The sequence below is a fragment of the Aspergillus steynii genome, assembly GCF_002849105.1.
Source record: "Aspergillus steynii IBT 23096 chromosome Unknown P170scaffold_9, whole genome shotgun sequence".
NCBI classification, from domain to species: domain Eukaryota; kingdom Fungi; phylum Ascomycota; class Eurotiomycetes; order Eurotiales; family Aspergillaceae; genus Aspergillus; species Aspergillus steynii.
The window spans coordinates 761,795-773,489 of NW_020194406.1; the positions used below are offsets into that span (position 1 = coordinate 761,795).

The window sequence follows — 11,695 nt, forward strand, 5'->3', positions numbered from 1 at the left end:
TCGCACGTGACGACGCGTCGGGCGCGCCGCGAACGACTTTATCAATTACCTCCACATTCACCCAGATACTTCAGCTTCAGCTTCATCTGCGTCCAATCTACCTCACTTTCCTACCAACCCAACGAAACTACTGACATCTTCATCACCGACTCCTCTCCCCAGGCCAAAAACCACCACCAGAAAAAGAAAGAAAGAAAGAAAAGAAATAAAGAAAATGTCCCTCCAAACCCCCCGCGTCCTCCCCGCGCACCTGCACGCCTTCCACCCATCCAGCGCGACCGGCGCGCGATCCACAAACACAGTGCGCCTGCTGGGCACGGTGACGGCCCTGCGCGGCGACACGGCGACGATCTCGTGCGGCAACAACGGCGACGTCACGCTCATCCTGAAGCCCGACTCGCATCTGCAGATGGGCAAGCTGTTTGAGATTGTGGGCAAGGTTACGGATTATGAGGGGGTATATCTTCCTTCACTTTCCCTTGGCTGGTTTCTACTGAGCGGGGATTCTTGGTGGCTTAGGGTAGGGGTAATTAATGGATAATGGCTAATTCGTGTGTCTAGGGTGTGGGCGTTAGAGTCCTCGGGAGCTTTGATTGGGGGAGTCCGGAGAAGTGTGGTATGTCTCTCTCTCTCATTTTTTGTGTCTCTCATTTTTTGTGTCTCTCATTTTTTGTGTCTCTCATTTTTTGTGTCTGGCTTTATTTTGTGCTGGCTCTTGTTTCTGAGTTGTTTCGACTTCATGCCTCCTTTCCCCCCGTTGACTACGTACTATACCGTTGGATGAGAACTAATATCTGTGTAGATTACGGCATCTACGAGAAACTAGTCGATGCGACGCATCGCGTGAAATCGATCTATTACGACGAATAAGGAATGAATGACGAAGATATTGGACTAAAATTGAAGAAGGGACCTACAATTAGTGGAGTTCAAGTTGTTTCCCAGTCCTGTACTAGTTGATTAGGACATTTACATTTCGAGTTATATGCAGATACCAGAATAAATTCACGTCGTATTTATCTATTTATCTAGCTATTACTGCGGATTTAAAACAGGTTATGGAGGGTCTTGATTTTGGTCAATCGAAAGTTCAGTCTATTGTTTACCAGATAGTGATGATTGCATGATTCGTTCAATTCATAGGTTTCTCGCAGAGGAACAGCAATGTGATGAGCTGCCGTGACAGGATTGATATCAGAAAGAAAAAATAAAGAATGATCAACATGATAACCAAACAGCACCATAGGCACTGTAAATGCGCAAGCATCAGACATTAACAACGAACAGTCAAGCCACTTGGAAAGTAGGCAAGATACCAGGAAATAGGGTAGGGGTAATCAAGAGGTAAAGAATATGAGGATTTGTAGGCACCATGCCTAAACCACCGAACGCCATCGCTAAAAGACAGGAAAATGAAAGACAAAAGAATGAAGAATGACTTGTCACGAAGACAACTTGTCGTAAGGTAAATAAAAGAGCAAGGAAACTCATTAGGCATTATTCGCACTGGAGCCTTGTTCCTTATCGGCCGACTCCTCCGTCGATGGCTTGGGCTTGACTCCCAAGGCCATCAGATCGGCGTTGAGGGCATCGGATCCGAAAAAGCCAGAATCCAGGAGGTTTGAATCGGCATAATCAAAGATGTCAAACTGGGAACCGTCGATGTTTTCTTTACCCATCCCCGGATCGGAGAGGATGGCGCTGATCAAGTCCGCGTTTTGATCCTCGTCGGATCCGGCGGGGGAGACGTAGTCGGACGGAAGCCAGTCGACCCAGTTGCTGCTGGATGGACATTTGGATGCCTCGAAGGCAAACAGCGAATCGGTGTGTGCTGCCGATGCATCCTCGGAGAAGATATCGACCACCATATTGTTAATCCCGCCGAATGCTTCGGACCCGAACGCATCGTCCGATAGAGAAGACATATCGGGCATCTGCGAGCGAGACTGTTTGGGCGTTCTGCCTTGACGCGGGGTAGACGACGCCGGGCTGCTCTGGATACGCTGCAACCTTTGTGCAGTCAACTTGGTCGGCGACAGATCCGAACCGACGTCCTTGCGTGATTTCGACGACGAAGGCGAGTTGTACGGCAGGGAGAGACGCTTTTCACTCAAAACGCCTGCGCGAGGATTGCGTCTTCTGGGAGTAGGGCTGGTAGGCAGATCGAAATCAAAAGAAGGACTCTCGAACAGGCCGTCCAGGTCAGCAGTATTACTGCTGCTGCCGCCGTTCTCTTTGTCCTGAGGCCGCTTGTCTGATTCACGAGACGCAATGCGGGGGCTACGTCGCGGACTGTTCAGAACTGACTCGCCTAGAGCTTTCAAAGGCCCTCCCTCATTTTGGGAATTAGGAAACAGAACTCTCCTGACGGGCTTGGGAGTAAGAGTTTTCTCACCCAGCGCTGCAGAACTGCGGTGTTCGAGATTCCGAGCTGGACTAGACTGGATGGCGCGCCGAAGAGCGTCCACCGCGTTCTGCTCTTGCCAACGGTTTCCGGAAGTGTCCGATGATTTCCGAGGCTCTAGGCTGGTGGCTCGACGTCGCTTCGAGGGCAGTTCGTCGGCATCGTCGTTGTTTTCCTGGGCATTTTCGTCGTTGCCGCCGCTTTTCTTGCTGCCACCATTCTCTGCGCGGGGGGTCGCAGGATCTTCGTTCGGCGACGAGGCATCGGAGGCTCCGGGAGATGATCCGTCCACCTTAGCAGATTCGGGTTTGCGGTTTCTCGTCGCAGTATCGTTCGTTGAGAGCGGGCCGCCAGTCTTGCGGTTCCTTGGGGGACGCTTTCTCTTGTTGTTGGAAGACTTGTTCCATTTGTTTTCCGGGCGCATGCACTTGAACTTATGAAGCCACAGACCGCAGGCTTTTTCGTCTCGAGTCAGTACCACAAGAACCAAAGTTGACAAACAAAAAACAAGTTAGTAGCACTTACGGTTACAAAGAAGGACTTGAACAAAGTCATTGTCGGCGTCGACTAAGCTCTTCTTGTAAATCTTGAATTTTATGACTTTGTCTTGTTCATCTTTTTTCAGCGACTGCCAGAAGAACACGGTCGGATCTTTGGTAAGCTCGTTGGCTTCCTGCTCGCTGCCCTCAATTTCCTTAGACCAAGCCCGGCGCCAAGTAGGTGTCTCAATCACACCGCAGTTTTCACAGAAAGGCGGTGCCTGTCCATCCCGGATACATTTGTCCAGACGGGCCTGCACCTGCTTGAGCCGTCTAGCTCCGGCTCCACTGCGAATCTTCCTGTCCTCAGCAGCCATGGGCTGAGCAGCTGGGGTCTCGGCGGTAGGGATATCACTCATTGGACCGTTCCAGGGCTGAGAGTTTTGCCCTTGGAGGTTGTTGTTATTGTTGGAGGGCATGACTGGATCACTCGCGGGAATCGCACTTATAAGCTGCTCCAGCTCACTCTGTGAGATGGGAGCAGGGGCCAGAGGCTTAGGTGCTTGCCGAAAGCTCGCTCGCGAAGACGGCCTTGAGCCTGCAACACTCGCAGGAGCACGAGGGAGCACAGATGTGGCATCCTTCGCAGAATTCTCTGGGTTTCCGACGTTGACCAAGGTGCCGTCATTAGGGGTTTCGACATTCGCAGGCGCGCTCGCCGGGGAGCCAGCTTGTACACCCTGACGAACGGTTCGTTTTTGCTTCGTTCCGTTTTTAGAGGTTGGTGCACAGTCATCCAATGGTGTACCCATATCCTCGTCCATAAGTTCTTCAATACCACCGCTCATGAAACCAGAGTCGGGATCAGTGGTCATAGGCGGGAGGACGGGACTCGAACGGTTCGGGAATCCACAGTCAAGGACAGGGGGAGACGAAGGCATGCTGAACGAAGGCTCAAAAAGGCCCTGGTATCGGGATTCCTCTGGCGAGTGGTTGGGCGGCTCGGCGGGGGTTTGATCGTCGCTCGTCGGATAGGGCGACGTGTACTGGTTCATGCTCTGAACAGATGATTCCCGCAATAGGCTCGGGGGAGGGCGGGATCGACGGGGAAGGTCGTTTGCACCGGAGATAGGAGTTGGGGGGCGGACGGGCTCCTCATTCGAGTTCTGGGCGGCCGCAATGGAAGGGTTGATTGGGGTGGGACGGTGGATTCGAACGGAGGCGGCCGTGCTTGCTGCCACGCGGAGGGAACTAGGCTGTCTTTCAATGTTCAGTTCAGGTTTGCCAGGTCCGTCAGCACGGTACAGCTTAGCCCGCTTGCGAGGTTGAGAGTCCACGTGTTCGTCACAGCTACCGTAGCCGGATTGAACGGATCCTCGGCGGCTGGCATAACGTGCATGGGCTGCAAAGTCCGCATCACGCATCGAAGCACTAGACGAAGGACGAATCATATCCCCCTGAATTCTATCCGTCTGCTGGGTCGACTGTTGGTCCTGTTGAAACGATTGATGTTGACCGAATGGGGTAGAGACCCTGCTCATAGGCGCCACGGCGGACTGTGCTGGCGAGACTGATCGGTAGGATCCGTTCGTGGCCATCTGAAAATCCCTTGGGGTGGATCCCTCGCTGAGCAGCTGGTGGAATCGTTCAATTCCGGAGTGATCCATAGGAGAAGACATCCGGCCCGAAGCCAACATATTGGAATTCTGACGGTGGAAGCTGTTCCAGGATTGTGTATCGAAATCTCGTGGAATGTTGTTGCTGATTTCCCGGTATTTTTGCATGTTGTCAAGGTACTCGTTCTGCATGACCGAGGGAACTGGTACCAGCCGCAGTTTGACTTCGAGGGTTTCCTGAGCGCCCTTCGAGAAAAGACCCAGCACATTTTTGCAGACTCGACCGGTTACCATCGTCTTGGATTGATGTGCGGGGGCATTGGGCGTAGGGGAGGCGGAGGCCAGCAGCCATGATAGCATGCCTTGCCCGACCAGGGGCGTCTCATATTCCGAGTAGTCGTAGGCGTAGACCGTGTAATCCTGCCCCAGTTGGGCCACCAATTCCGGACTGTATGAATAACAAGCAGGTTAGCACCCATCCAATTCCATACCAACCAAGCGTACAGGTACGGGGACAAACCTCGCAGAGACAATGGCTTGAATACACGTTTTCAACTCGATCACTCCAACATGAGTTTTTTCGTCCAAGGCGGCACACTGGATGTCGAGGAGATGGGGCCAGCGAGCCAAGCAATTCGTCTTACTGGCATCGTCGAATGTATAAAGCACCTTCACTGTAAACCGTAAGACCCAATAGTCAGCACAACCCTTCAAAAACGGGGGAGGAAAAAATTTCCATGAGGAGACACTCACGCCTCATAGGCCGGACGGAGATTCCGTCCTGAGATTCCATGCCACCAGATTTCGAATTTTCACCATAAGCCAAAAAGGAAAGACAAGGGTATCCAGAAACGCGGTCGGAGTGGTGGTTAAAGCTGGATCGTGAGACGTGTTGACCGAAATTTGCCGAAGACCCTGAAAGTCGAACGATTCCAAGCAAGGCACGAAATTCACACGTCTAGGAACCCGGCTTATCGACCAGTCAGATCGATCTAATCAGCCGTTGCGTCGACCGGGAGAATGCACCGGTATGTATGCCACAGGCCGCGCGGGGAAATGGGCCAGTTGGAATGCCAGGGCGGGACGTGGAAAGGGAGGGATGCGGTGAAGGACGGAGAGGGGCTGAAAAATAATAATAAAAAAAAGGAGAGAAATCAAGGAGCAGAGAGAGAAGGTTCAAGATCCTGCCTCCAGCTCCAATCAGGAATTGAAGGAGGAGTTCGGGGGTGGTGTGAGGTTGGGAGGGAGGAAGAGAGGAGGAGGAACGCCTTGCATTTAGTAGGCGTGAAGCGAAGCTCGAGAAGATCGGCCCAGAAGCGTGTCGCACGCGACGTGACGCAGCCAATCGCGACCTCGGGAAAAGTGCGCTCGCAAACACGGCAAACACGCGTGCCACGTGACCCACCGCGGGCGCCAAGAAACCCAGAGCCGCGACAAAGCTCAGCGACTATGATATCCCGTCCGTCGAGAAAAAGACGTCCCAGCAAGCTGTCCTGCCTTCTTATACCCGCCCACCATGTCTACCGATCCAAAGATCCAGTACGTTACCCCTCCTTGGGACTTCCGTCCGATTTGTCGCCTATGACTCATCGATACTTGGTCGTCGGTCGAGGCGCAGTCCCGATGGAACTTCGACGGTGTTGCTAACCTTGTACCACAGAGACCTGCTCAACAAGCCTAAGAGCGAGCTCACGTACGTTCTGTCTCCCATCTCGCATCCCCCCCTCTTGACTCCTTTATCTATCTCGATCTATCTTGGAAGCTTTCCTTTCCTTCGGGAAGCATCACATGATTGCACCATCCCACCTCCATCCCATCAATATCGACGCCTTCGCCCACGCCGCACCCTTCTGGTCGCATATGTCAGATCAGCTAACCCATACCCCCCGCATCTTAGTGAATATGAGGTTTCTCTCGTCGAGGAACACGAGCTCACGGCCGGACCTCTCTCTCTTCTCCAGACCGCCACGCGCACACACACCCAGGTGCTGATCTCGTGCCGAAACAACCGCAAGGTAAATGCGATCTCTATCTCCCCCTCCCCGGGAATGCGGCTTAGTCACGCACCAACGAGTTCCGGGAGTCCGTCATCGTACTGACGCTTTGATGCACAGCTGCTCGCTCGAGTCAAGGCCTTCGACCGCCACTGCAACATGGTACTAGAGAACGTGAAGGAGATGTGGACGGAGAAGCCCAAGGGCGGGAAGGGCAAGGGTGTGAACAAGGATCGCTTCATCAGTAAGATGTGAGTTATCTTCCCCCCCCCCCCCCCCCCCCCCCATCCAACCCATCCCATCGTGACGCGATTATCTAATCTAACATGGCTGTCCTCAGGTTCTTGCGTGGCGATTCGGTCATCCTGGTCCTGCTCAGCTGAACGAGGTCCCGCGGTCTTATTCATGTGACATGCGCAATCTGTTGGGGATAATTGGTCTGGTTTTGGCCTGGGCTGTGTGCTACCGGACGGCCGAAAGGACTTGATCTATCTATCTACGATTGACATCGATACCCTCTTTGCGATTTCCGAGGTTATTTTCATTTCATCCAAAGAAGAAAAGGAAGGAATAGCATGTTCTTCAGTCGAAGGGGACGAGAGGCCTTATCCGCTTGTTCCCGCCATCTAGCAAGCAACCTGGAGCGGGGATTTTCTTTTCCATCTCACCCGATCTCGATTCCCATCTGGCTTTTCATCTATTTTCGATACTTCACCTATTTTTTTTATCTTATGAAAGGGGCAAAACTGGCGTTTTTTACTTTTGGGTCAGATTTAAATTAGAAAAATGTGTGGTCGAGTGCATGAAAATTGTACTCAATGTAATATTATCTTTCACCCAAATTAAAAAATAGGAAACGAATAGGAAATTTAAAGCATAACTCAAGCCAAATAAGACGGAAAAGAATTATAAAACCCTTGATAATATATTATTTTGCTGCAAGGCTATATAGAATAGAACCATTAAAGTAAGTAAGCAATCACTAAGCTAAAACCGCAAACCACATGATAATATCGACCACCCTCATAAATGACCCAAAAGATATCATGATCGTCATCAAATTATTAAAAAACACCACCAAATGCAATATATACATACCTTCGAAATGAAGCATGTCCCGAATATAGATAGGTCTGAGCCAGGCGACTCCGGTAATTTAGGCAGCATCAGCAATGCCGGACAAGAACTCGCTGAGTCCGTAGGCACCAGGGTCAGGGACCTTGCCAACCCATTCTTCCTCGCCACCCACGTAGACGGAGCGACCAAGGCTGGCCTTCATGCTCTTCGTGGATTCGGTGCCCTCTTGCGAGGCCTTGGCGGCGGCGCGAACGTCCTTGGTCTCAAGGAGAGTGTTGCAGAAAGGGACCAGAGCGTCAACCAGGGTCCGGTCGCCGGGCTGGGCGGGGGTGTATTTTGAAAGGGCCTTGAGAGAGTGACTGAGGGCCTTGGACCAGACGTCCGCGGTGGCGGGACTAGGCGAGCTGGGGTCTTGCTCGCGAAGACCGTGTGCAAGAGCGTTCAGGAAGATCGCATAGATGGCACCCGAGGTACCGTCCATAGTGTTCTCAACAACGGTGACGATCTGGTTCACGGCGTTGACCACATCATCGGTGATCTTAGATGAAGGGTCGTCAAGGAGGGCCTGGATAGCCTGTGCGCCACGCTTGAGACCGACACCGCAGTCACCGTCTCCGACGATGGTGTCGTAGCGAGTGACCAAGGGCTCGGCATCAATGACACGCTTGAGACCGGATCCCAAGACCTTCTTGAGGACGGCCACATCCACTGTTCGAAAATGTGAGCAAGAATGATTTGAAACTGGAAAGGTAGAGTCAAAACATACCCTTCAGGTTGCTGGGGATCTCCTCAGCAAGCTTCGTCGGCCTGACCTTCACGGGAGCATCACTTTGGTGAGCGGCCCATGTAGACGAAGCAATGGGGGCAGACCAGCCAACTGCCTCGGCAGGAGCATCAAGGAGCTCCAGGAACGTCTTGCCAGCGCCGAGTCCGGTGTCGGCCAGCTTCAGAAGAGAGATGCTGAAGCCCAACCCGTTCAAGCTGGTCAAGAAAGTTCCCTGGATGACTCGGACGGGTTTGATGCTGTGGTCTCGCTCGAGCTGGCGGTAGACCTCATCGGTAATACCGGCCAGTTCCAGGGTGCTGACAGAGCCCAGGTTGTTGATCAGCAGGACGAACTCATCCCCCTGCTTATGAGTGAGGTAAGCGCGGTCGGGGTCATTGTGATCCAGGATTTGATAAAGCATGGTCTGCACAAGCTCCGGAAGAGTAGCCTTGACGCGGTGAGATCCGGGCTCATTGTGAATACCCATACCGACTTCGATTTCACCCTCGGGAATCGAATCCTCGGGGACACCTCTGCCCGGAACGTGGACATGCTCCAACGAAGAGCCCACGGATGCAAGATGAGCGTTGGCCAGCTGAGCGGTGGCATAAACCTCTTCCAGGGAAGCACTGGGATTTTGTCAGCCCCGCGAATTTTTCAATCTTCTGAAACATAAGATTCTACTCACCCAGCCTCAGCCAGAGCACTGACGATCTTCAGAATGAGAATTCCACCGCCGATACCACGTCGGCCGACCTTTCCGCCCTTCTTCTTGCCGACACCGACGTCGTCGTTGATGGCGAAGAATTCGGTCTTGATGCCCGCAGCTCGGGCCTTCTCGGCGGCCATACCGAAGTTCAAGACATCGCCGGTGTAGTTCATGGGGATGATCAGGACGCCCTTCTCGTTGTCGACGCAGTCCAGCGCCGCCTTCCGGATTTGCTCCGCGGACGGAGAGGCGAAGATGGTGCCGGCAGCAGAGGCATCTAGGAAGCCCTGACCGACGTAGCCGGCAAAGGCGGGTTCATGGCCGGAACCTCCACCGGAAACAATGGCAACCTTGGATTTCTTGAGGGAATCCGGGCGGCGGAAGATGATCTTGTGTTCGCGGTCAAAAGCCAGAGACGGGTTCGTCAGAGTGAGGGAGTGCAATGCAGTAAGAACCAAGTGGTTCGGGTCCGAGAAAAAGTGTTTGGCTAAAAAGTTGACATTAGTGTACGCCTTAATGCAGGATGTCTGGGGTTTGGGTAGGTGGGGAACATCTGGGTTCGCTGGGATATATGGGTCTGATCGCAAGTGTGGATAATCCCGAGGGAAATGAACACAGGAAACCAGCTTCCCCGGACGATGATCAACAGCGACCCAGAAGATCCTCAATCCACAGGCAGAATAATAAAATAAAAAAAAAGAAAAGAAAGTTAAAACAACAAGGAAAGATTGTCTGACATACTCTGCATTATGAAGCAACGGTTGCGCAATGGTTACGACAAACAACAAACAGGATCAGTCGCTCAAATCCGGATTGGACGCGCGAACAGTCGAGCCGTCTCGAAGGTGGGGAAATTGGAAGGATGTTGGTTTGACAACCAAACAAAAGTCCTCGTTTGCGGTGCGATTGCTCGCTTTTTATAGACACACGCAGGGAAAGTGGTCGCTGGGAATTCCAAGACGACCGGGCAAATTCGCCTAGACAGAAATTGCCAAAGTAAGGAAGCCGGGCTGATTCGATTCACAAGTATAGAATCGCTATCCAGTCCGAGGCGGGGAAAAAGTGGAGCAGGTGATTGATTGCCTGGAGTCGCGCATCTGTCAGTCCGGAGTGCAGCGAAAGGGGGGATGATCATCTGGCTAACAGAACTCACAGGGAACCTGACAGGTGGAGTGATTGGATGGAAGTGCTGCCGCGAGGTTATCCGATAGTTTGCTAGTTGGGGGAGAGTCGTCGAGTCGTCGAGTCTCGTTCAATGGCACGGTAGAGATGGAAAAGAGTCCGATCAGGTTATCCGAAGTCAGACGGACGATAGAGAAAGGAAGGCGACCCGAGGATGGAAGTCCAGAGACGGATGGAACGGAGGGGAGGAAAGATGGAGAAAGGAAGTATAGGAACCGGACCAGAAGAACGGCGAGCGCAGCCGGATAAATACTCACGATCCTGGCGGGCGCTGAGTTCACGATTTGGTAAGAGGACAGTCTGGGCAATCCGGTTTCTCCTGCTTCCCAATTTTTTGCTGTTCACATGGACACATCCTGAGCGACCCATCGCCTGGATAGGCAAGTGGGCATCAGGCAAGTAAGTAAGGTACCGTAAAGGACGAGGACGTGCATGTCGCCGAGGACAGGGTTACTTACTCAGTATCCACTAGGGAGTACAGTTGACTCCCCATGGGCCGCCGGTCTGGAACGGCTGCGGATTCTGGAAACGTCCCCGTTTTTCTTTTTGGGCGCTTCGGCTTGCCATCTGCGGGAATCCCGCGTAGAACCTCTGCTTTGGGTGCTGTACTTTGGTCCCCCGTATTTCTGGTCCTTTGCCTTTGCCTCTCTGTCTCTCTCGTGTCGGCCGTAGCTCTCCGCCGGTGTTCTGTGTAAACCCTCTTTCTCGGGCGAAAGATATACATTCCAAAAATAAAATCCTATTATCTAGCATTGCAGGGTGCAGAAGGGGGGCTTATCGATAGTGCATGCCACGGATAGACCCCTAACTTCCGGACAGGTAGAAAATCACTGTTTCCAGCGCCATTGGAAGGGAAACCTTCCGGATTCGTCGTCCACTGTCATCAAGGCCATTGACAATCTGATTCCATCGAGTACTTCCTGCGGACGGAGTCATGCTTTTCCTCGGCATAGGGCCACTGGACACGACCCTACGCATCCATCCATTGGTGGCTTTTCTTTTTTTTTCCCTTTTTCCTCCCCCCTGGGACCCCAGCTACTTACTCCGTACTACTATCGACTCCATAGTACTTCTTACTGTCCGTAGCTACGACATACATGGTTAGTCCTCTCTACATGCCGATCCCCAAGGGATAACAAACTCCGGGACAGTTAATCTGCACAGGTGGCTCCGCCGGCTCAGCTGACGATTCCAGCTTTTCCGTTGGGATCTATTGGAAGTTTAATACGTGCATCGTGCAGAGCTGCAACTGAGCTGTCGGATGGGTCAGGCCCAGGTCCCGTGGGGGTGATGGAATCTGTAGGTCGGCATGTCGGGATGTCGGGCGAGAGCACCTCCAGCCGTTGTCGGGGAGGCAGTTGTTGCCATTGGGAATCCAGGCACTGCGCCGTGCAGCTGCGTACATATGATTTATACCATCGACGGTCGATGCCGGCAACTTAGCCGCGTAACCGCTATCACATCGTCC

The 11,695-nt window shown here is 52.7% G+C and overlaps 4 protein-coding genes across 4 annotated transcripts; 2 read left to right on the plus strand and 2 right to left on the minus strand.

Moving 5' to 3' along the window:
• The first annotated feature begins 205 nt into the window (after positions 1 to 205).
• On the plus strand, positions 206 to 1,022 carry P170DRAFT_440660 (putative ssDNA binding protein Ssb3). Its single transcript, XM_024850131.1, has 3 exons — positions 206 to 457; positions 562 to 616; positions 803 to 1,022. The coding sequence occupies exons 1-3, from the start codon at positions 215 to 217 to the stop codon at positions 868 to 870; spliced, it is 366 nt and encodes a 121-aa protein (XP_024699659.1). The 5' UTR covers positions 206 to 214; the 3' UTR covers positions 871 to 1,022.
• A 468-nt stretch (positions 1,023 to 1,490) lies between these two features.
• P170DRAFT_430258 (putative GATA transcription factor (Ams2)) lies at positions 1,491 to 5,292 on the minus strand (the record flags this gene model as incomplete). The annotated part of the gene is made up of 4 exons (XM_024847941.1): positions 1,491 to 2,860; positions 2,930 to 4,947; positions 5,020 to 5,173; positions 5,253 to 5,292. 4 exons carry the CDS (start codon positions 5,290 to 5,292, stop codon positions 1,491 to 1,493), a joined length of 3,582 nt encoding a protein of 1,193 aa, XP_024699660.1.
• A 723-nt stretch (positions 5,293 to 6,015) lies between these two features.
• P170DRAFT_468060 (mRNA splicing protein SMD2) lies at positions 6,016 to 7,364 on the plus strand (the record flags this gene model as incomplete). The annotated part of the gene is made up of 5 exons (XM_024852526.1): positions 6,016 to 6,038; positions 6,160 to 6,192; positions 6,397 to 6,514; positions 6,614 to 6,744; positions 6,834 to 7,364. The coding sequence occupies 5 exons, from the start codon at positions 6,016 to 6,018 to the stop codon at positions 6,874 to 6,876; spliced, it is 348 nt and encodes a 115-aa protein (XP_024699661.1). The 3' UTR covers positions 6,877 to 7,364.
• On the minus strand, positions 7,289 to 9,876 carry P170DRAFT_416935 (putative dihydroxyacetone kinase (DakA)). Its single transcript, XM_024847151.1, has 5 exons — positions 9,787 to 9,876; positions 9,025 to 9,532; positions 8,337 to 8,965; positions 7,592 to 8,278; positions 7,289 to 7,437 (listed from the first exon to the last, which is right to left on the minus strand). Exons 1-4 carry the CDS (start codon positions 9,791 to 9,793, stop codon positions 7,650 to 7,652), a joined length of 1,773 nt encoding a protein of 590 aa, XP_024699662.1. The 5' UTR covers positions 9,794 to 9,876; the 3' UTR covers positions 7,289 to 7,437; positions 7,592 to 7,649.
• Between the last annotated feature and the right edge of the window lie 1,819 nt (positions 9,877 to 11,695).

Excerpts from the sequence above, each read along its gene's own strand:
- P170DRAFT_440660 (XM_024850131.1), top strand. The coding sequence starts at position 215 with ATGTCCCTCCAAACCCCCCGCGTCCTCCCCGCGCACCTGCACGCCTTC. Across the intron at positions 458-561 it reads AGGTTACGGATTATGAGGGG|GGTGTGGGCGTTAGAGTCCT; the intron begins GTATATCTTCCT and ends TCGTGTGTCTAG. Across the intron at positions 617-802 it reads GGGGAGTCCGGAGAAGTGTG|ATTACGGCATCTACGAGAAA; the intron begins GTATGTCTCTCT and ends ATATCTGTGTAG.
- P170DRAFT_416935 (XM_024847151.1), bottom strand. Across the intron at positions 8,966-9,024 it reads AGTGCTCTGGCTGAGGCTGG|TGCTTCCCTGGAAGAGGTTT; the intron begins GTGAGTAGAATC and ends ACAAAATCCCAG. Across the intron at positions 8,279-8,336 it reads GATCCCCAGCAACCTGAAGG|TGGATGTGGCCGTCCTCAAG; the intron begins GTATGTTTTGAC and ends ATTTTCGAACAG.